Source organism: Lolium perenne, chromosome 4 (genome assembly GCF_019359855.2).
Source record: "Lolium perenne isolate Kyuss_39 chromosome 4, Kyuss_2.0, whole genome shotgun sequence".
Taxonomy (NCBI): domain Eukaryota; kingdom Viridiplantae; phylum Streptophyta; class Magnoliopsida; order Poales; family Poaceae; genus Lolium; species Lolium perenne.
This window is the reverse complement of record NC_067247.2, coordinates 116,243,592-116,265,875: the sequence shown is the minus strand read 5'-3', so window position 1 is coordinate 116,265,875 and position 22,284 is coordinate 116,243,592. Positions and strand designations below refer to the sequence as shown.

General features: G+C 43.2%; 1 protein-coding gene and 1 long non-coding RNA gene across 3 annotated transcripts; both read right to left on the bottom strand.

Annotated features, from left to right (window-relative positions):
* Positions 1-1,624: 1,624 nt before the first annotated feature.
* On the bottom strand, positions 1,625-3,816 carry LOC139830899 (uncharacterized). 2 transcript variants are annotated; one of them, XR_011744416.1, is made up of 4 exons: positions 3,226-3,816; positions 2,598-2,853; positions 2,441-2,502; positions 1,625-2,329 (listed from the first exon to the last, which is right to left on the bottom strand). It is a non-coding gene; the product is annotated as an uncharacterized lncRNA (long non-coding RNA). The 2 variants fall into 2 exon arrangements; XR_011744415.1 differs by having other exon boundaries at positions 2,598-3,816.
* A 1,913-nt stretch (positions 3,817-5,729) lies between these two features.
* On the bottom strand, positions 5,730-6,393 carry LOC127293696 (histone H2B.3). The gene has a single exon (XM_051323335.2). It carries the CDS (start codon positions 6,315-6,317, stop codon positions 5,856-5,858), a length of 462 nt encoding a protein of 153 aa, XP_051179295.1. The 5' UTR covers positions 6,318-6,393; the 3' UTR covers positions 5,730-5,855.
* Between the last annotated feature and the right edge of the window lie 15,891 nt (positions 6,394-22,284).

Here is a 22,284-nt window from a genome sequence, read left to right as displayed (position 1 = left end):
TACACACACGGAACAATGCAAGATGATCCAAGCATGAAACAAAACCTCTACCGCAGAGTCGACAGAGAAAAAACGTAAAGCAAAATTTGAAAGTATAGTGAAGCAAGACAACAGAACTTGATACCTCACAAGGAACGAGCAGAATAACATTCAGGTAACACAAAAGTTACAGCAGCTGACGTGCACAAAACATAAGAGATTAGCATCCACTGCACATAATATCAATCGCCGTAATTGAAATTCCGATTCTGGGAGCCCAACTGAACCACAAAATCGAAAGAAGAGGCCTATAAGGTGCCAGGTTTCACCACCTAGGCTGTGTTGACGCCTACCTGCGATTTTCCCTCATACGTGAAGGAAATTTGACATCCAATTTACAATGACAGCCTTGAAGAAAAGTTATGAATATCTGCAACTTAGGCACAGACCCACACTTACTACTTTCTTTACCATGAGTAAATATGCACTATAGAAAATCACATTCAAAACAGTGGAGAGAAAAGCAGAGAGACCTCTAAACAACAATAAAGGAAAAAATGAGAGCACATATATGAAGAAGCACTTGTAGACGCATGGTCTGACAGTGTGTTGTCTTACCAAATCAATACCATGCCCTCTGTTTTCCTATAAAGATCTGATGGTTACAAACATTAAAATCTGGAGCTCATGCTTTAAGGTTTACATGATGCAGTAGAGCAAAAATCAAAGAGCATCTTTAGAAGGATGCTCGGATTCAGTGTTACTGCAATCTAAAGCCGCCGGTCAATTCACAACACAAAATAATTATCTCAACTTCCTCAGAAAAGAACTGGTTACATTAGCGAGCCTTTGTAATCTGCAAGAGATATCCATCCCATAGTGCGCCTTGGCACGCGGCCTGACCGGTCATGTGCAGTCCAGTTCTTGGCCTGCACCAGGCTATTATCCCTTTATTTTGGACTATTGTTTAGAATAACTACAGGGGGGGCAGAGCAAACTACTAAACTGCAATTGGATGGTAAAAGACTACGTGACTGCAAGACATGTCCAGGTGTTGAAAAAGACAGAGTTATATAGCAAGCCTTTGTAATCTGGAAGAGATATCCAGCCCATAGTGCTCCTTGGCACACGCTCTGACCGGTCATGTGCAGTCCAATTCTTGGCCTGAACAAGGCTATTCTCCCTTTGAGAATATATGTCATGATTTGGGACTATTGTTTAGAATAACTACAGGGAGAAAAAAATAAACAGAGCAAACTACTCAACTGCAATTGGATTGTACAAGACTACGTGAATGCAAGACATGTCCAGGTGTTGAAAAAGACAGTGATTGATGATATCTTACTTTCATCGCCCACTCGAAGACGATATTCAGCTTACATTTTACAACAAACCAAATAAAAGTAGAGCCATAGGCAAGAAAGCCAGAGAAGAAAAAAAATGTGATGTTAGTGCATGATATAGCAGCCGTAGAGTTGAACCAAGCATAATGTGGTCATTTTTTGATGCACCCTGGCCCGAATACAATCAGCAGTGAAAATAAAATGTAGTCAAAGGAAACATTGGTTTGGACTGATAAATGGTTATTGCTTGGCCTGAACTAATACAAAAATTTACAAACAATGCATCTCCCTTTATAGGGTAAATAAGCAGAAGTAGCCTAAGAAAATTCATTGGCTGATGTTGAGTTTCCTCTTTCACATGCTGGTCCTGGTAAATGTGTTAATCCATACATATAGTTAATTAACTTCTACAAGCGTGAATCTCCGCCAAACAAAATGAAAGAAAAGATGGTTGCTTGGAAGAACCTCAAATGCCAAGGACTTCAGAAAACAATAACAATCCCTCGCTATGAAGCGGGAAAAAACGTTAGTGATAATGCTAGGAGAAGTGATTACAAAACTTGAAAAGGTGACAAAAGTAAATACGCGGTTATGGTCTATAAAGTTGGTGCAATACTGTCAGCAGTAATAGTTCCAAATCATGACTGGTCACCTGAACGAAATGTATGGGAATTTTTATGCTCCCTATCATAGGGGAATTATGGACAGATATATAATAACGGAGAAAAGCATTGCATTTTTTCAATATGAAATACCATTGCTCATTTCCTAACTACCCCATATAATCTAAAAGGCTAAGATACAAAATTGAACACTGCTATTTTAGCTTCAAAATTAGTTTCAAGCATCACAAGTACCAGAACTTGCATTTGAATCACGCCACTGGCATATACCGGTCCACTGCCTCTTCACTGTTAAACCATCATTTTTTCAACCGCAAATCTGCGGTGGTTCGCCTTGGCTCGACACTGTCGTCCTTCGCTATATGGTGGCAGTTTGCAATCCTCCTGTTGAGGAGCAAGGATGAGAAAGAGGGGAAGCACAGAAGGAACACATACAAGTTAGTTGACAGGAAAAGCAACCAGGCTGGAGAAAGGTCGGGGCTCGCGGTTGATCACCTTGGCTCTCTGTCATCTACTGCAGGGCCAAGGCATCACTCTGATGCATATTGGAGGCAACACTATTGAAAAAATGGGAGTAAGGGATGAAGTCATGTATCGTAAGGAAGCAATAATTGGCTACCTCAGCGAAGAAATACTCGGTCCTTGAATATACCTTTAACATTTCCACATGAAGGTTGCACTATCCATTTATCCATACACGTAAGGACAAACGATGGTATTTGTAATATCTGCAAACTGGTGGTGCTTCTTCTCCTCTACACCTTCACCAATTTTGTAAGGACAAACGATGGTTTTAAATTTTACAAGCACCAAAGTGCTTAGGATTTCTGAAGTCAAAAATTAAGAGGAGGCCTTGTGCAAGATTAATCCGTATATAGCAGGTGATTTACCAGATGAGCTGAATACACCTGCAAATAAGATGGAGACATATACAAGGCATGAGCCTACTGATATACTAGTGCTGCAATAAACAAGGATAAAAGTTTCCATAGGTAGTCTAGGTAGAGGTTGAAGTATTTCGGGCCAAACAAATTTAGAAAGATAGGAAACTTCTATGATCTGAATATAAACACATATCTGCCAGGATAATCTAGAGATGAACCAATGTGAAAGGGCATAAACGACATGGATCTGAGAATAAAATAGTTGCTGTTGAAATTATAAAGGTACAACCAGTAAACCTGCTATAGGATCCATCGCATACATACTATTAACTAAAGAGCTAAATGTGGCTCCTGATCAAACATAACCATCTCACCATATTATTGCACAATCCTTACTTTTTTGCAAGGTCTTTTTTTTCACAACAGACTGCATTTGACCTTATGATATTCATCACATTCTTACAGTGCTACTGCTCATTACTTCGTGCAGAAGTGTTCTACCTTTCACCTTCTAAAATCCCCCTTCCTAGTCAAATGATACATCATCACATTAGAATTGCCATAGCTTTATCCTCTTTAACCTGAAGGTAAACAGACAAGATCGTGGTACAGCTAAGAGAGCAGATTGTCTAAAGTTCTGAACCTTAAAACTAAGATGAGCTGAATAAACAGGATGGATGCACAACAGATGTACATTCAGAAGTAGAGTTACAGCAAACGTGAACTAGATCACAAAAGAGACGGTGCACTTCCACATAGAGAAATCACTGGGATATGTTGGTTCTATCACTAAGATTGACAAAACATAAAAGATTGTTACAGCAACAGTACTATTTCTTCAGATTGAAATAACAGTGATTCCCATTTCCCACCAAGCAGCACTTACAGTACCGAAAAAGCTAACTACAGCATACAACTAGATCTTGAAACTGTCAGGAAATCAAATAATGGACTGTTGCTGCTCCACACCAAAAGATTCAGGTAGAGCTAAGACTAGTCATAGTGGGGAGTAACATAGAGTAGTAACATGGTGCATGTTACTACCCTATGTTACTACCTCCATAGTGGATAGTTACTTATATGTGGTACTTCCTCCGTCCCAGTTCGCAAGGCAAATTCCCAAAAAATATTTGTCCCAAAATCCCTCACCTCCTAGGCACATTTTGCATTTAATGTGGGAGTAGTAATTCATTTTTGCATGCAAACACTCCTCTTTTCATCTCCCACCACGCACTAGTACTCCATGCATGTGAAAACACCTCCCACTAGTACTCTATGCATGTGAAATTTAGAGCCAATGAGAATTCACCTTGGGCCAAGATATTTGAAAACTTTGCCTTGCGAACTGGGACGGAGGAAGTATCATGCATGTTATATTTATTAAATTGTAGACTCAACTTGTATTGAGAAGTGTGATGTTATGGTAACATAGCTAGTTACCACCTCACTCTTTTTATTTATTTATTATAATATGTCACCAAAATGCATTGGGGTGTATGATGTTACTAGCTATGTTACTCCCACTATGAGTAGTCTAAGAGCATCTCCAGTCGCGTCCCCCAAACCGTCCCCCAAAGCGATTTGAGGCGCGCCGGACTAAAAATGCGTTCCAGCCGCGTCCCCCAAAGCCCTTTTTTGTCCGGCGCGCCCCTATACGGTGTCCGGCGCCCCGAGCCCGTCCCCGTCCCACAGGGGACGCACCGGGGACGCCGGACACAACGAAAAGCGAGGCGGGGAGTGGCGGGGCCGACCCGTCAGCGGCTCGGACGCTCAACCGCCACATACGTAGCGACGGTGCAGTTGCCAGGAAGCGGAACCGTCGCATTGGCAACCGCGTCGACGACGCGCCAACCCCGCCGGAATGGAGCGCCGACTCCTCGGAAGAGCAACCGCTGCTCTCTTCGACTTCTGCGCCGCCGTTCATCCGCGCTCAATAAGACCCGTACGTACGTACGCCACCATTCATCCAAGCCTCCATCCGACACCTCCAGCGACGATGAGCTACATCTCCCAGCTCCCGTCTGACACCTCCAGCGAGGGAAAGCCTGCTGGCTGGCGCCATTGGTGGGAGAGAGCCAGGACGCCGAGCAGCGGCGATGATTCCCCGCCGCCAGTTGACAGCGAGGAGGAATGGCTGGGCTGGGAGGAGGACGCGGAGGAAGAAGAGAGTGAGGACGCGGCGGCGGCGGTGGCCCGTGCGAAGGCGAAGGCGGCCAAGGACAAGGCCGCCAAGGCCAAGGCAAAGGCAAAGGCAAAGGCAAAGGCGCAGCCGACGAGCACCGCCGACGACGAGGAGGACTCCGACGCGTCGGGCGCCGACACCGCCTCTTCGGAAGAGGTGACGAGCAGGAAGCGCCACCGCGATGACGACGACGAGGCGGGGCCATCAGCGAAGAAGAAGAAGTAGATAGTTTATATGTATTTAATTATATTTTTCCGAAGTTTTATATATAATTTGTTTATGTTCAACCGATTTGAATATTAGTAAATAGTTTTTTTCTAGCCAAAAAAGTACTTTTAATGTTTGGGGGCGGCGTTTGGGGGACGCGGCTGGGGAGCGACGTCCCCCAAACGCGGCACGAACAAAACACGTCCCCCAAACGCTCGATCCGGCGCGCTTTGGGGGACGGTTTGGGGGACGCGGCTGGAGATGCTCTAAGAGAGCAGACTGTCTAACATCCTGAACTTTCAAACTATAAAATGAACTATAAAACGGAATGGATGTGTAAAAGATGTACATTCTGAAGTAGAATTACAGCTAGTATGTACTAGATTGAAGAGAGACGGCGATAACACATTCAACTATCTTCTTAAATTAAAACCAACCAAAGCACTGGCACAAGTTCAACTCGTAACAAGAATGTACCATATATCTTCAGCAAAATTACTATTTCTCCAGATTGAAATAATCTAACAGAACTGTTTCACCGAGCAGCAGACCTTACATTAACCGAGACAGTTAACTAGAGGTTACAGCTAAATCTTGGAACTAGCAGGAAACCATCTAGGAGGAACACATGAACAGTCTACGAGGAAGTGAACTTGGTGACGGCCTTGGTGCCCTCAGAGACGGCGTGCTTGGCGAGCTCGCCGGGGAGGACGAGGCGGACGGAAGTCTGGATCTCCCGGGACGTGATGGTGGGCTTCTTGTTGTACCTCGCAAGCTTGGCCGACTCCCCGGCAAGCTTTTCGAAGATGTCGTTGATGAAGGAGTTCATGATGGACATGGCCTTGGAGGAGATGCCGATGTCGGGGTGCACCTGCTTGAGCACCTTGAAGATGTAGATCTTGTACGTCTCCACGGACTTCTTGGCCTTCTTCTTGCCCTTCTTGCCCTCGCCGCCCTCCTTGGCGGCGGTCTTCCCGGCGGGCAGGCTCTTTCCCGCCTTGGGCTTCTTGGCCGCGGGGGTCTTCTTGGCCTTCTCGGTCGCCGGCTCCTCCTCCACGGGCTTCTTCTCCGCCGGCTTCTTCTCGGCCTTGGGCGCCATGGATGCTGCTGGGTTCGGACGGGAGAGTGGCGGTTCCGCTGGGAGGTTGAAGACGAGTTGGGGAACTGCTGATGAGATCTGATGAAATGGGGAGGGCGGCGGAATGGTTATATAGAAGGGAGGAGATGGACGCTGATTGGTGGAAGGGTGGGTGCCGCGGATCGGTATCGTAGCCGTTCGCCGCCGGTCGGGATGGACGCACAGGATGCACTTGGACGTGGATCGCTGACGTGGCGAAATTGTGGGCGGGGAGCAGATGGGTTTCGGCGCGCGTACGCAGAGGATGGCCCGCCTGGCGGGAGGTTTGTAATTTTTGGGGAATCCGGGACCCCAGCTGCCAGTGACCTGATCACATTGATCCATAGATCTTTCATCTTTCCTTTCGTTGACACAATCATTTTTTCTGAAAGTATTGTTGGAGCTTTTGTGTCTATAAACAGATGCAGTGACGAAATGGCCTGTGCTACCAGTTGAAGATGAAGTTAAAAGTTGCAAAGTTCTCCAGCACCCGGGTGTATACGCTTCCACCATACAAAAATTATATTTTTTGTTTTCAAAAAATTCTAACAGATTTTTTTGCAAGTACATCTCGACAATCCATGTGTGTTCGTGCAGTTTCGCAAAAAAATGATATTTTTGTGGTTGATGTAAAAAAAATACAAAACAAGTCTCACAGCAAGTTCATTTTTATCACCAAAGTTTGGGGAATACTTTTGTACTTACAAAGCATGGGTGTTGTCAACGTCTATTTATTTTTTCGAGATTTATGCTCACTATGGTAGAGATAAAAAAAATTCTTTCTCTCTCCTCTTTTCATCCGAGTCTCAAAACATAATGGCGATGAGTGGAATATTCACACCCATGTGTGTAAGTACAAAATCCACTCTCTCTTTGCCTTTTTTACACATCCTAAACCGACAAGTCGATTTTTCATGGAAAAACTTTGTGTTCACATAGCATGTGAAGATGTACACGTGGATTTTTTGTTTGAATTTTTTAGACATTTCAAAATATGTCAAAGAAGTGCCAACACGTTGATTTCAACAAACCAAATAACCTTCATTAGAGGGCGCTATATTTTGGAGAGTGTTATCATGACTATGAAAGGCGTACGATAGAGTTGATATTTCCTTTATAGAGAAAATGCTTACACAAAGATGATGTGGGCTAAGCCCGGGATTGGCCCGATCTTCACGGTTTAATGAGCTTGAAGGGAACTACAAGGGTGAAGGGAAAATATGATTTGTTTGGAGGGATGGAAGTATTTACAAAATCCATATACTCGAGCAATTAGTAACTTCCCTTGAACAAAGAATAGTTTATGATAACAAGAGTATAGTCCACTCGGCGATGAAGTGGGCCATCAAAGATATTTCATGAACACGCTGCTCCTACTGTGTCTGCACCCGACAAACTCTTTCGGTCTTAGCCTTTTTGAGCTTTGGTTAGTCTCTGACGAGTCTTCTTCATCCAACTTCATCACCTTTGACTTACATGAGTTTTTCTTACTTATGAGTACTCACTTGCTCAATTTGAAGTCCAACTCTTACTTCCTCGAGGTATAAATCTTGGTTACTGATCTGACACCTTGCTCATAGTATTGTTCAACACTTTTATGAAAATGAGGTCGAACTTTCTCTTAGTTTCGGTCTTCTTTCTCTTACTCCATCTTACTTCAACTATCGAATCTCGATACTTCCAATTCATTCTTTACTCTCCCTCTTAGATTTTTCTAATAGTCTTCAACTTCTTGTTTTCTAATTATTGAACTCATGGTTAGACTGTTGATCTTGGTCTGGCTTATGACTATATGTAGTTTCTTTTGGTCTCATGAAGAAATCAGCGGTGTATCCACACAGTTGTGGATATCCGGTGTGGTTTTTCCGATTATCCGGTGATCATGGATAAGTGAATATGCGCTAAAGAAGAAGCTTTCCCATAGTGGAGTATGGAGGCATTCCGCAAGACTTCATATTACAAGCTCAGTCAAGAACGGTGTTCCATCTTGTCACGGTCAAGATCACCATCATCTAGATCAAGTGGAATGGGCAAGGTTAATGTTTGCTCTTGATAGGCCGACTTTCTTTCTTACCGGTCTCGTGGTTTAGTTGGGAGACCGGTTAATTATAGGTTAGTAGCCGTACTATCAAGAGGCTCTCGAGTGATTAACTCGGTCGTATCATTTGGAGAGAGCTCAAACCTTTACATCCTTGCATTATATTTCTTGTCTATTATTTGGATCTGATCCATTTGGTGATACAGAGCTTGTGGTTATTTCCATGACAAGCTCTAGTTCATCGAAAATAGTTTACTTATTGTGTTCTCGATATTTGAGTTTTTATCCATTCTCCGTGTTGAGAGATTTCACTCTAAAAATCTTAGAAAAATCTCTCCCACTTATTTTCACATTTTCACTTACTACGGAGGCAGATCTTGTCGTACTCTTTTCAGCAAAATTGGTTTCATCTCAATCGAAGTACCCAATCTCTAGTTATTCCATTTCTAGTTTTGCCTGAAAAAGAAAAGAAAAAAGGGGGGAGGACATTTTCGGGTCAGGTGGCACAACCGCTGCCACTACCCGGTCCACTATCGCTCAAGCCTCCTTACCCCCGGTGTTGTCCACGCGTGGGTCCAATAGGTGGTAGTACTGCTGCCTTGGCCGGTACCGCCGGTCTGGCTCCGACTCCGCTCCCATGCCGCCTTCCCCGCATGCCAAGCCGACAATACCACCGCCCGGGACAGCACTACCAGGCCGACCGGTTACCTGGCCCCAGGTCCCCCCCCCCCCCGCACCTAGCAATGTTGCCTGTTCTTCCGCGCCGCAGGCATTCGGTAGTACCGTCGCTCGGGCCGGTACTACCGTCCCAAGTCGTTTCTTTGCCCCCCACCGGGAGGATTCCCTCTCTCCCCTATTTAAGCTTTTCTCTCTCTCTGTTTCTTACTAGCTCTTCTTCCTTCCCTTGCTCCCCACCATTATTGTTATTTATGAGCTCCCTCTCTCTCTAATCCCTCCATGATTCTTGCTCGTATTTGAGGAAAAGAGAGAGGAGATCTAGATCTATAATCCCACCAATCAAATTATCCTCTTCGTGGAATCTCTAGATCTAGTTCTTGGAGATAAATTTGTTGTTCCTCCTCCTATTTGTTCTTCCTCTCTTATTATTCCCCGTATAGCTTGTGTAGCTTTGTTGGAATTTGATAGAGAAGGATTTGAGCATCTCTGTGGTGTTCTTGCCATTCCATTTGGTGCATCGGTTTGACTTCTCTATGGTGATATGTGGAGGTGAAAGTTCGTGAGATATTCTCTTCATGAGATTGTTCCCCGAGCTTGTTCCTCTTGGGTCTTTGGGATCTAGACGGCTTAGTGATCTTTGTGGTGTTCTTGGGGCCTCCAATTAAGTTGTGGAGATTCCTCAAGTGTGAGGCCTTTTTGGCGGTTTCTTGGGAGCCTGCAATTAAGTTGTGGAGATTTCCCCAAGATTTGTGCGGGTTCGGTGACCACCCTCAAGGTTTCATAGTGGATCGAGAACTTCCCTTTTGGTGGGAAGCCTCGAGGAGAATACGGTGATGCGTTCGTGTTGCTTGGGGAGCATTGTGCCTCCACAGCGCTCCAACATAGAGTAGAACTCGCAAGAGTGTGAACTTCAGGAGTGACCCTACCCACATAGGATTCCGCACAAACCAAGAGTAACAAGCTTATTCGCTGAACTCAGGGGGGGTGAAGTTTGCCTTGGTGGGATCGTAGGTCGGGACTGAAAGGGCATTTCCCTCCTAATATGATTTTGTGTTGTTATCAACATAGAGATATTTTAACCGTGTGCTTATGTATCATATATAATATTTGTGATAAGCTTGTCACGGTTGCTGACCCCTAAAAAGTGAAACGAACAAGAGATGCATTGCAGCTTTGTGGTGAAGAGTCTGCAATGCCCAAGAAATGTTCAGGGGCTGGCTGGGAATAGTGGTGGAGAAGACCCACAGAAAAAGTGCCAAGCAGAAGCTTCTTGTCCGGAGACTCCGGACAAGTCTCCGGACCGACGAGATGTCGAGGAGCCAGCCATTGTGCCTCACCCACAATATGGGGTTCCGGATTCTAGTCCAGACACTTCCACAAAGTCTCCGGCCCTAGCACTACAGAGACTCTGGTCTACCCAGGTCGGAGACTCCGGACAAGAGTCCGGCCTTCTGGTTTCGAAGAGCTGGCCGAAGTGCCTAACGAACAGTATAGGGGTCCGGAGACTCTACCGGAGACTCCGGACTTTACACCGGAGACTCCGGTCCATTTTCTTTTGCAACGGTCACATTTATTGTGGGGGTATAAAAGGGAGCCTTCTTCTCCAAAGAGAGGTTGCGGCTTGAACTCTCTCTCTCTCTCCACCATTGCTCCAAAGCTCAAAACTCCAAGATCTCCCTCCCTAGCCATTCAATCTTGTTGATCTCTTGGGAATCAAGGAAGGAACCCTAAATCTACACTTCCGCCAAAGGGATTTTAGTATACCACTTATTTGTAGGAGTTCCATGTTGTGAAACCCTAGCTTTGTGAGAAGTCACCCTCGAAGCTTGCTTTGTGTTGTAAAAGCTCTGTGGTCGGTTGTTGAGAGCATACAATTGAGTTGTTGATGTGTTCCCAACCTTTGTGTAAAGGTGACGGTTGTGACCTTAAGGCAACCGCTTAGTGGAGCGTGAGCTAGGCCATTGTGGCGTTGCTCACCGAAGAATAGGGTGAGGCCTTCGTGGCGTTGGTTGGCCTTCGTGGCACCAAACCCCTCCAACATAGACATACTTCCCTTTACAAGGAACTACGGTAATCATACCCTCGTGTCTCCACGTGCTCCACCTCGGTTACCTCTATCCTTTTACCGCACTTTATTACTTGTATCTTGTATTGTGTATTGTTTGCTTGCATCTTGTCATATAGCTAAATTCACATAGTTGCATATCTAGATAATTTACCTTTGTGTCAAGCCTAAATTGAAAAAGAATTAAAATTTGATATAGCACCTATTCAGCCCTCCTCTAGGTGGCATACGATCATTTCAATTGGTATCAGAGCCTCGACTGATATTCGGGCTTTATCGCCTAATAGAGTATGCTCGAGTGGGGGCGGCTTGTTTGGAGCCCACGTCTATGGAGGACATCAAGGAATTGAAATCGTCAATCTCCTCGATGAATGACTCCATAGGTGAACTAAGGGAGATGATGATGAGCTTTATGCAAACCAATAAACCTGATATCCCTCCAACCACCACTACCGAGGTTGGCACTCTGAGTGTGCAAAAGACCTCCCTTGGTGCCCCTTAGGAGGCCGAAACCAAGGATGAAGAAGGTAGTGGTGAGACCCTCCCCAAGATAGATCATAATGCTCCCGGAGTGTACTCGGTGGTTGCTCCTCCGCCCGTGTACTCTCCATATCCACCCATTCCCCATCCTCTCATAACTCAACGAGGAGATCCCCCGGAGCTTAATCATAATGCTTTCTCCTTGTGGCAAACTAAGATGAAGTCATATCTAAATTCTTCCTCTATTGAACTATGGAGGATTGTGATGGAAGGATACGAGCCTAACAATCCAAACAATTTGTCTCGTAGGGAAGTGGTTGATTGTCAACTCTATGCCACCGCCTTGTACATGATTCAACAAGCCGTCGGTGAGGATGATAGACCCTACATCGAGAAGGCCACCATCGCCAAGACGGCTTGCGATATTCTCTCCGAAGTATTCCTTGGAAGTTCAAGCATGAGGCAAAACAAGTTCGAAGAGGTTAGCAATCAAGCCGAAGGATTCTACATGGAAGATGGTTGGTGAAGACCATCGAGTCATGTATCGTCGCCTCAAGGCCCTTGCTATCACTTTTCGGGACCTTCGTGCCACCCATGTTGATGATAATTGTATCAAGAGGAAGTACATTAATTCTCTCTTGCCCTTTGAACCGTCCGGTCTAAGGATCCTTAAGAACAAGCACAACTTTGAGCAAATGACCTCCAATGATGTCATGCAAGAGATGGATGCCTTCAAATTTGAGTCAAATATTGTGGATAATACTCGTGCTCAGTCCATTGGGATGAATAGAGGAGGAAATCTTGCGTTGAAGGAACATGTTGTTGAAGAAGATTTGAGGGAAACTAAGTATGAGGAGCACTCCGAGGAGCTCAAACATGATCTACACGGTCACTTTTCACTTCTTAAAAAATCCTTTTGGAGAGACCCTTCCAAGTACAAGGTAAAAGGAAACCAAAGAGGAGATGCCAAGGGCCCAAGATAAATAACTTGCTACAATTGTGGTAACCAAGACCACTTTATTGCCGAGTGCCCACATGAAAATAGAGAAGATCATGGTGGGAAGCTCATCCTAAAGGACAAGTCAAAGGCTCCTCGCAAGAAGCCATTTGTCAAGAAAAGTGGCTTTGACATTTGCAAGAAGCCATCGAAGCATGTGTTGATCACCCGTGAGGAATATTTTTCCAGGGATGAAGAAGATGACAAAGACAACGCAAGAAGTGAGGTGGCCGCCATTGATATCACCTCCGCACCCTTCATCATCACTCTTTGAATCCCCCAATGAGAAATCCTCCAACAATGCAAGATGCCTTATGGTCAAGACTTCTCTAGATCACTCTTCCCGAGATGAAGAAGATGCTCACGAAGACACATTGAGAGAGGAGGACGTACCTCTACACCTTTGACATCTCTCTTTGAATCTCCCAATGAGAACCTCTCCTTCAACCTCAACAAGTACTTCATGGAAAAAACCTCCAAGGTAACGACTCCATCTAAGCCCACCTCCAAGACTATTGCTTCGGTGAGTGATGTTGAGAGTCTCAAGACAAAGAGAGAAATTGTTACTTTGGATGAATTTATCTCTAACTTGCAAGGTGAAGCCAAAAAGCATATCTAAACCCTCACAAATGAACGTGCACATGCTAATGATCTTCTTGATCTCAAGGAGAGGTTTGAGAGAGAAAATGCTGATGAGATTGGTGCATTGTCTCAAGCTCTTGAGGAAGAGCAAGAACTTAGAGAAGCACTAGAGGAAAAGTTGTTTTCCATTGAGGAAACTCAAAATGAAACCTTCTCTAACCTCACGAAAGAGCGTGACCATGATATTTCCTTGTCTAATGTGCTTAAAAAGGAAAATTTTGAATTTGGTGTTGGTCATGCTAAAGTAACTAAGGAGTTAGAGGAACTTGAAAAGGCTCACAAGGTCTTGAAAAGTTAATTCTATATCCTTACCAAGTCTCATGAGCAACTTCAAATTCAACTTGCTAAAAATGATTTACCTAGCCCTTCTACTCCTTCTTGTGATCATGCCAATGTTATTGAGGAGAACACTAGGTTGAAGGCAAAGTTTGCTATGTCCTTTCCTCCCCAAGGTGAGAAATTTTGGATGATCTTATGAGGAATCAAAGGTCAGACAATGGGAAGGAGGGACTTGGATTTGGAACAACTTCAAGAAAGAATAAGAACAAGAAGAACAACGAGAAACTCGCCAGGATCAGAGTCTCCGGTCCATCAACACCGGATTCTCTGGTGTCACCATCTAGACCGGAGTCTTCAGTCAAAAGAATCGGAGTCTCCGGACCTAAGGATACTAACTTTGCAGGAAAACATAACCCGTGTTATGAATTATATAGAGATTATTATGGTGATGTTTATGCCTACTATGTTGGTCCTTATGAGGGATATGTTGCTTGGTCTATTTGAGTTCCTAATACCCTTGTTGCTAACAAAATAGGCCCCATTAAGAAATGGGGACCTAAAACAAGAACTTGATCTCTTGTAGGAATATGCCGTCGGAGGGTCAAAATGGGTACTTGATAGTGGATTCACAAGTCATATGACCGATGGAAAGAACCTCGTGACGGAGTTGAAGCCAAATTTGGACAAAGTGACCGTTACTTTCGGTGAAAACTCTAATCCGAGGTATTGGGTCTTGAAAAGGTTGTGGTTGCACACAACATTACTCTTGTGGGCTTCATGCTTGTCAAGACTCTTGGTTATAATTTATTGTCCGTTTATGCCCTAGGCAAGATGGGTTTCGTCATATTTATTGATATTGATATTGTGGTTCTCTTGTGGAGAAAGACTCTAAAAGTCGCTTACGTTGGGTACGTCGAAAACAACTTGTAGGTGGTGGACTTTTAAGGGAAAACCACTACAAATGTGATGTGCCTATTCGGAAATGCAGACGTGGGTTGGTTGTGGCATCGCCGCTTGGCCCATTTCAACGTGAGGACTTTGCAAAGTCTCCACAAGGGAAACCATATTGTGGGACTAAAATACAATGTTTGTTTTGTCAAAGATCGTGTTTGTAGGGCTTGTTGTGATGGTAAAATGCACGATTCTCCGCATCCAAGCAAGACCATCATCTCTTCCAAGAGGATATTGGAACTCCTTCATGTGGACCTTTTTGGCCCCACTACTCATGCAAGTCTTGGTGTGAAGAAACATTGCTTAGTTATTGTTGATGATTATTCAAGGTATACTTGGGTCTATTTTCTCAAGAAAAAGGATGAGACTCAACAAATCTTCATCGACTTTGCCACCGAGGTGCAACGTCAACACAACCTCACTATATTGGCAATAAGAAGTGACAACGGCTCCGAGTTCAAGAACTACACACTCAATGACTTCCTTAGTGATGAGGGGATAAGACATCAATATTCTGCCGCGTACACCCCTCAACAAAATGGTGTTGTGGAGAGGAAGAACCGGACTCTCATGAATATGGCAAGGTCTATGTTGTCAGAGTATAAATCTCGCTATGACTTTTGGGCCGAAGCCATCTCCACTGCATGCCATTCTTCAAACCGGATCTATCTCCGCAAGGGCTTGAACAAGACTCCTTATGAAATACTCTCCAGACACAAGCCTAATATCTCCTACTTCAAGGTGTTCGGTTGTAAGTGTTTCTATAAAATCAAAGGAGTTCGTTTGTCTAAATTTGAACCTTAATCTTTGGAGGTATATTTGTTGGTTATGGTGTCGAATTCCATACTTATAGAATCTTCTACAAAGCCTCGGTGATTGTCATTGAATCTTGTATTGTCGAGTTCAAAGAAAATGATGGCTCCCAAGTGGGGCAAGTTGATGTTTGTGCAGTGAAATACCTCAAGAAGCCATAGTAAGAACGGGGATGAGATTTTTCCGCCCCACTGCAGCACATGGTGTGGCATCTCGGGAAGGACTATGCTCTACTCAAGTGTGGATCCCTCATCCTCACAATCTCAACAAGCTCCGGATCTTGTGGACAATGTTACACCAATCGAAGGACAAGTTGAAGACCCTCCCTCTTGTGAGCAAGATCAAGGACAAGATCAACCAAATGAGATTGATGGAGAATCACCAAGTGTTGAACAAGAACAAGGAAATGATGATGGTGCAACACTAAGTGATTTCCAAGATCAACCTCATGATGGTGAGCAAACTCAAGAAGTTGAGCAAGCTCAAATTGATGGTCAAGACGGGGATCAAAATAGTCTAGAAGGCCAAGTGATGCCTCGAAGCTCTTTTGAGGACAATGATACGTCTCCGACGTATCGATAATTTCTTATGTTCCATGCCACATTATTGATGATATCTACATGTTTTATGCACACTTTATGTCATATTCGTGCATTTTCTGGAACTAACCTATTAACAAGATGCCGAAGAGCCAGTTGATGTTTTCTGCTGTTTTTGGTTTCAGAAATCCTAGTAACGAAATATTCTTGGAATTGGACGAAATCAATGCCCAGGGTCCTATTTTGCCACGAAGCTTCCAGAAAACCGAAGAGGAGTCGAAGTGGGGCCACGAGGCGCCGCCACACTAGGGCGGCGCGGCCCAGGCCCTGGCCGCGCCGACCTATGGTGTGGGGCCCTTGTGTGGCCCCCCGCGTTGCCCTTCCGCCTACTTAAAGCCTCCGTCGCGAAACCCCCAGTACCGAGAGCCACGATACGGAAAACCTTCCAGAGACGCCGCCGCCGCCAATCCCATCTCGGGGGATTCTGGAGATCTCCTCCGGCACCCTGCCGGAGAGGGGATTCATCTCCCGGAGGACTCTTCACCGCCATGGTCGCCTCCGGAGTGATGAGTGAGTAGTTCACCCCTGGACTATGGGTCCATAGCAGTAGCTAGATGGTTGTCTTCTCCTCATTGTGCTTCATTGTTGGATCTTGTGAGCTGCCTAACATGATCAAGATCATCTATCTGTAATGCTATATGTTGTGTTTGTCGGGATCCGATGGATAGAGAATACTATGTTATGTTAATTATCAAGTTATTACCTATGTGTTGTTTATGATCTTGCATGCTCTCCGTTATTAGTAGATGCTCTGGCCAAGTTTTTGCTCTTAACTCCAAGAGGGAGTATTTATGCTCGATAGTGGGTTCATGCCTCCATTGATATCTGGGACAGTGACAGAAAGTTCTAAGGTTGTGGATGTGCTGTTGCCACTAGGGATAAAACATTGATGCTATGTCTAAGGATGTAGTTGTTGATTACATTACGCACCATACTTAATGCAATTGTCTGTTGCTTTGCAACTTAATACTGGAAGGGGTTCGGATGATAACCTGAAGGTGGACTTTTTAGGCATAGATGCATGCTGGATAGCGGTCTATGTACTTTGTCGTAATGCCCAATTAAATCTCACTATATTTATCATGACATGTATGTGCATTGTTATGCCCTCTCTATTTGTCAATTGCCCGACTGTAATTTGTTCACCCAACATGCTTTTATCTTATGGGAGAGACACCTCTAGTGAATGATACGTCTCCAACGTATCTATAATTTCCGATGTTCCATGCTTGTTTTATGACAATACCAACATGTTTTGTTCACACTTTATATCATTTTTATGCGTTTTCCGGAACTAACCTATTGACGAGATGCCGAGAGGCCAGTTGTTGTTTTCTGCTGTTTTTGGTTTCAGAAATCCTAGTAACGAAATATTCTCGGAATCGGACGAAATCAACGCCCAAGTTCCTATTTTCATCGGAAGCATCCAGAACACCCGGGAAGGACCAGAGGGGAGCCCTGGGGGCCCCACACCACACCCCGGCGCGGCCAAGGGGGGGGCTCGCCCCCCTAGGGTGTGGGCCCCCCAGAGACCCTCCGACTCCGATTCTTCGCCTATTTAAGCCGTCGTGACCTAAAACTTCGATACCAATTGACGAAACTCCAGAAAGACTCCAGGGGCGAAACTCCAATTCGGGGGACAGAACTCTGTTCCGGCACCCTGCCGGGACGGGGAAGTGCCCCCGGAAGGCTTCTCCATCGACACCGCTGCCATCTCCACCGCCATCTTCATCACCGCTGCTGCTCCCATGAGGAGGGAGTAGTTCTCCATCGAGGCTCGGGGCTGTACCGGTAGCTATGTGGTTCATCTCTCTTCCATGTACTTCAATACAATGATCTCATTGAGATTCATATGAGTGTGTATCACAATTTATCTATGTGCTACTCTAGTGATGTGTTATTAAAGTAGTTTTATTCCTCCTGCATGTGTGCAAAGGTGACAGTGCGTGCACCATGTTAGTACTTGGTTTATGCTATGATCATGATCTCTTGAAGATTGCGAAGTTAACTATTGCTATGATAATATTGATGTGATCTATTCCTCCTACATATGCATGAAGGTGACAGTGTGCATGCTATGCTAGTACTTGGTTTAGTCTGTTGATCTATCTTACACTAAAGGTTACTAAAACATGAGCATTATTGTGGAGCTTGTTAACTCCGGCATTGAGGGTTCGTGTAATCCTACGCAATGTGTTCATCATCCAACAAAAGTGTAGAGTATGCATTTATCTATTCTGTTATGTGATCAATGTTGAGAGTGTCCACTAGTGAAAGTCTATTCCCTAGGCCTTGTTCCTAAATACTGCTATCGCTGCTTGTTTACTGTTTTACTGTGTACTACTGCTGCATTACTACTGCTTGTTTACTGTTCTGGGCAAAGCACTTCTGGTGTCGTTGCCGTTGCTACTGCTTATTCATACCACCTGTATTTCACTATCTCTTCGCCGAACTAGTGCACCTATTAGGTGTGTTGGGGACACAAGAGACTTCTTGCTTTGTGGTTGCAGGGTTGCATGAGAGGGATATCTTTGACCTCTTCCTCCCTGAGTTCGATAAACCTTGGGTATCCACTTAAGGGAAACTTGCTGCTGTTCTACAAACCTCTGCTCTTGGAGGCCCAACACTGTCTACAAGAATAGAAGCTCCCGTAGACATCAAGCACTTTTCTGGCGCCGTTGCCGGGGAGGAAAGGTAAAAAGGCACTCATACTACGGTCCCAGGTAAAGTATTTTTCCGGCGCCGTCGTGCGTGTGCTCGAAGCTATTTCCTTTAGATCATGCAATTGCATCTTTTTGTTTCTTGTTTACACTAGTTAGGCATAATGGAAAACAACAAAAAATTTAGTGAGCTTTTTAATCTTTTTCCTGATTTAGAATTGTTTGATGCGAAAATTAAAAAACCTATGGAACCTTATTTGCATGCTAGTAGCGATGTTATTAGTATGAATGCAATTACTGCTAATGCTATAAAGAAGTCTAAGCTTGGGGAAGCTAGTTTTTGTGGTCTTTTTAGCTTCCCATCTTTAGGGGAGAAAATTTGTTCTGATAATGCTTTATCTCCCATATGCGATAACTCTAATAATGCTTCTGATATTTTAAATCCACCTGCTGAAAGTATTCCGTATAAAATACCCATGAAAATTATTGAACGTGTTATGGACAACCACTATAAAGGGGATGGAACTGTCCATCCTAGAGATCATTTACTGTTTTTGCACGAATTATGTGGGTTATTCAAGTGTGCAGGTATCTCTATGGATGAAGTGAGGAAGAAGCTATTCTCTGTTTCGCTGTCTGGTAAAGCAGCGCATTGGTATAAATTGTTGGAGAATAGGCATTCTCTTAGTTGGGAGGAAATTGCATCTCTCTTTTATTCTAAATTTTATCCTCCGCATGAAGTGCATATTGATAGGAATTATATTTATAACTTTTATCCTCGTGATGGAGAGAATATTTCTCAAGCGTGGGGGAGATTGAAATCACTAATGCTCAAATGTCCCATTCATGAGCTCCCCCGTAATGTTATTGTTAACAATTTTTATGCGAGGCTTTCAGGACAACACAAGGACTATCTGGACGCGTGTTCGGAGGGATCTTTCACAAGCAAGGAGGTTGAAGCTAGGTGGGATCTTCTTGATCGGATTGAGGACAACGCTGAAGGATGGGAGAACGACAAAGGTAAAGAGTCAGGTATAAATTATGATTATGAATGCATTGAAGCTTTTATGGATACCGATGAATTCCGAAATATGAGTGCTACTTATGGTCTTGACTCTCAAGTTGCTGCAAATCTTTATAAAGCCTTTGCTTCTCATTTCGAATTGCCTAAAAATAATTTTGATAAGTATCATGAACCTTTTAAAGAGGCTTGCATGAAGAATGAAATTGTTGTTAATTATTGCAATAAGCATGCTCAAACTCCTAAGAATGCTATTTCCTATAAGCATGTTAATTTTTGTGGAATACATAGACCTTGTGGAATTAATCAAATCAAAGATGAATATTGCATCCATCATGCTAATGAAAAAACTAGAAAGTGGTTTAGGGCTCTAGATGATCTTGGTAAAAAAGTTTGTGCCCTCTATCCTTTTATTTGTGAAGTTTGCCATGAAGTGGGTCATTTTAATTTTCAATGTTCCTCCAGTGATATTTTGAACCCAATGAGTGCTGCAAATTTGTATTGTGATGATGAAATTACTCCTAATCAGCATGATGAACTTACTTTATTTTTGGGGTGTGAAGAACTGTCGAGAAAAATCTCTTTGTTACATATGAGTGATCTTGATATTGATGATGTCCTGCATGGGTGTTTTTCTTATTGCATTGATAATAGCCATACAAATACTTACATACAAAATATTTTAGAAGATGACACCTTGCCAAAATATGATAGGACCGCTGTGTGTTTTCAACTAATTAATGAAAAGGAGGGATCCTCCCAAGTTTCTTCTATTGTTTCTGAAAGTAAATCAGGTTATGCGGACAAGCCACCCTTCAAGCCTCTCCCTCCTGAAGAAGGGAATGATGAGAAGGAAGATAAGGAGAAGAAGAAGGGAACGAAGAAGAAGAAGAAGAAGGGGAATAAAAAGAAAGAGGTAACATCATATCCCCGCGTATATGAGATAACAATAGGTAACCGTAAGTATGTTGCTCCTAATGATTATTGTGATAATGAATCTGAATATGATGATCTTCCTATGCCCTTTACATACATTAGCAATCATGATTTGAATGAGCACACTACTTTTGATATTGCAAATCTCTGGGAAACTAATTCTGAAAATGATGATGATAATAATTGCCATAGTGTCAGTACTATCCATGCTTCCTCCCATAATGATATAGAAAGCTCTAAGCTTGGGGAAGAGGTGTTTGCAAATCCTTTAGCTACTGGTCATTATGTTCTTGATACATCTCCTTCTAATAACAATAATGGTGTGGACACAGATAAACCGATTGTGAAGGATAACTATTCTATTTCTTATGATGACACTATGCCTCCGATCTCTAATGATTATTATAAAGAATGCTATGATATAGGTTCTAACTATCCTCATGAAACTTGTCATAGTCATGATTGGGTTACTAAAAACAATTCCCTTAATAGACAACTTGTTTACCACGTTCAAATTCTTGATAATAATCTTGCTCCAATTACTATTAATGAGAATAACTCTTCTTATGCCAAATTTAATGATACTTCTATGCATATGAACCATGATAAGAATGTTTTAAGTGATGGGTATATTGTGGATTTCATCAATGATGCTACTGAAAGTTATTATGAGAGAGGGAAATATGGTTATATGCATCTTAATAATATTAAGTTTCCCATCTTTATGTTGAGAATCTTGAAGTTACTCATGTTTTATCCTCTTATGCTTGTCACTCTGTTCTTCATGAATTCATTTGTGTACAAGATTCCTATGCATAGGAAGCATGTTAGACTTAAATGTGTTTTGAATTTGCCTCTTGATGCTCTCTTTTGCTTCAAATACTATTTCTTGCGAGTGCATCATTAAAACTGCTGAGCCCATCTTAATGGCTAAAAAGAAAGAACTTCTTGGGAGATAACCCATGTGTTATTTTGCTACAGTACTTTGTTTTATATTTGTGTCTTGTAAGTTGTTTACTACTATAGCAACCTCTCCTTATCTTAGTTTTGTGTTTTGATGTGCCAAGTAAAGTCTTTGATAGTAAAGTAAGTACTAGATTTAGATTACTGCACAGAAACAGATTTCTTTGCTGTCACGAATCTGGGTCTAATTCTCTGTAGGTAACTCAGAAAATTATGCAAATTTACGTGAGTGATCCTCAGATATGTACGCAACTTTCATTCAATTTGAGCATTTTCGTTTGAGCAAGTCTGGTGGCCTAATAAAATCCATATTTACGGACTGTTCTGTTTTGACAGATTCTGCCTTTTATTTCGCATTGCCTCTTTTGCTATGTTGGATGAATTTCTTTGATCCATTAATGTCCAGTAGCTTTATGCAATGTCCAGAAGTGTTAAGAATGATTGTGTCACCTCTGAACATGTTAATTTTTATTGTCCACTAACCCTCTAATGAGTTGTTTCGAGTTTGGTGTGGAGGAAGTTTTCAAGGGTCAAGAGAGGAGGATGATATACTACGATCAAGAAGAGTGAAAAGTCTAAGCTTGGGGATGCCCCGGTGGTTCATCCCTGCATATATCAAGAAGACTCAAGCGTCTAAGCTTGGGGATGCCCAAGGCATCCCCTTCTTCATCGATAAATTATCAGGTTCCTTCTCTTGAAACTATATTTTTATTCGGTCACATCTTATGTGCTTTACTTGGAGCGTCTGTGTGCTTTTGTTTTTGTTTTTTTGTTTGAATAAATTGGATTACATCATGCTTGTGTGGGAGAGAGACACGCTCCGCTGG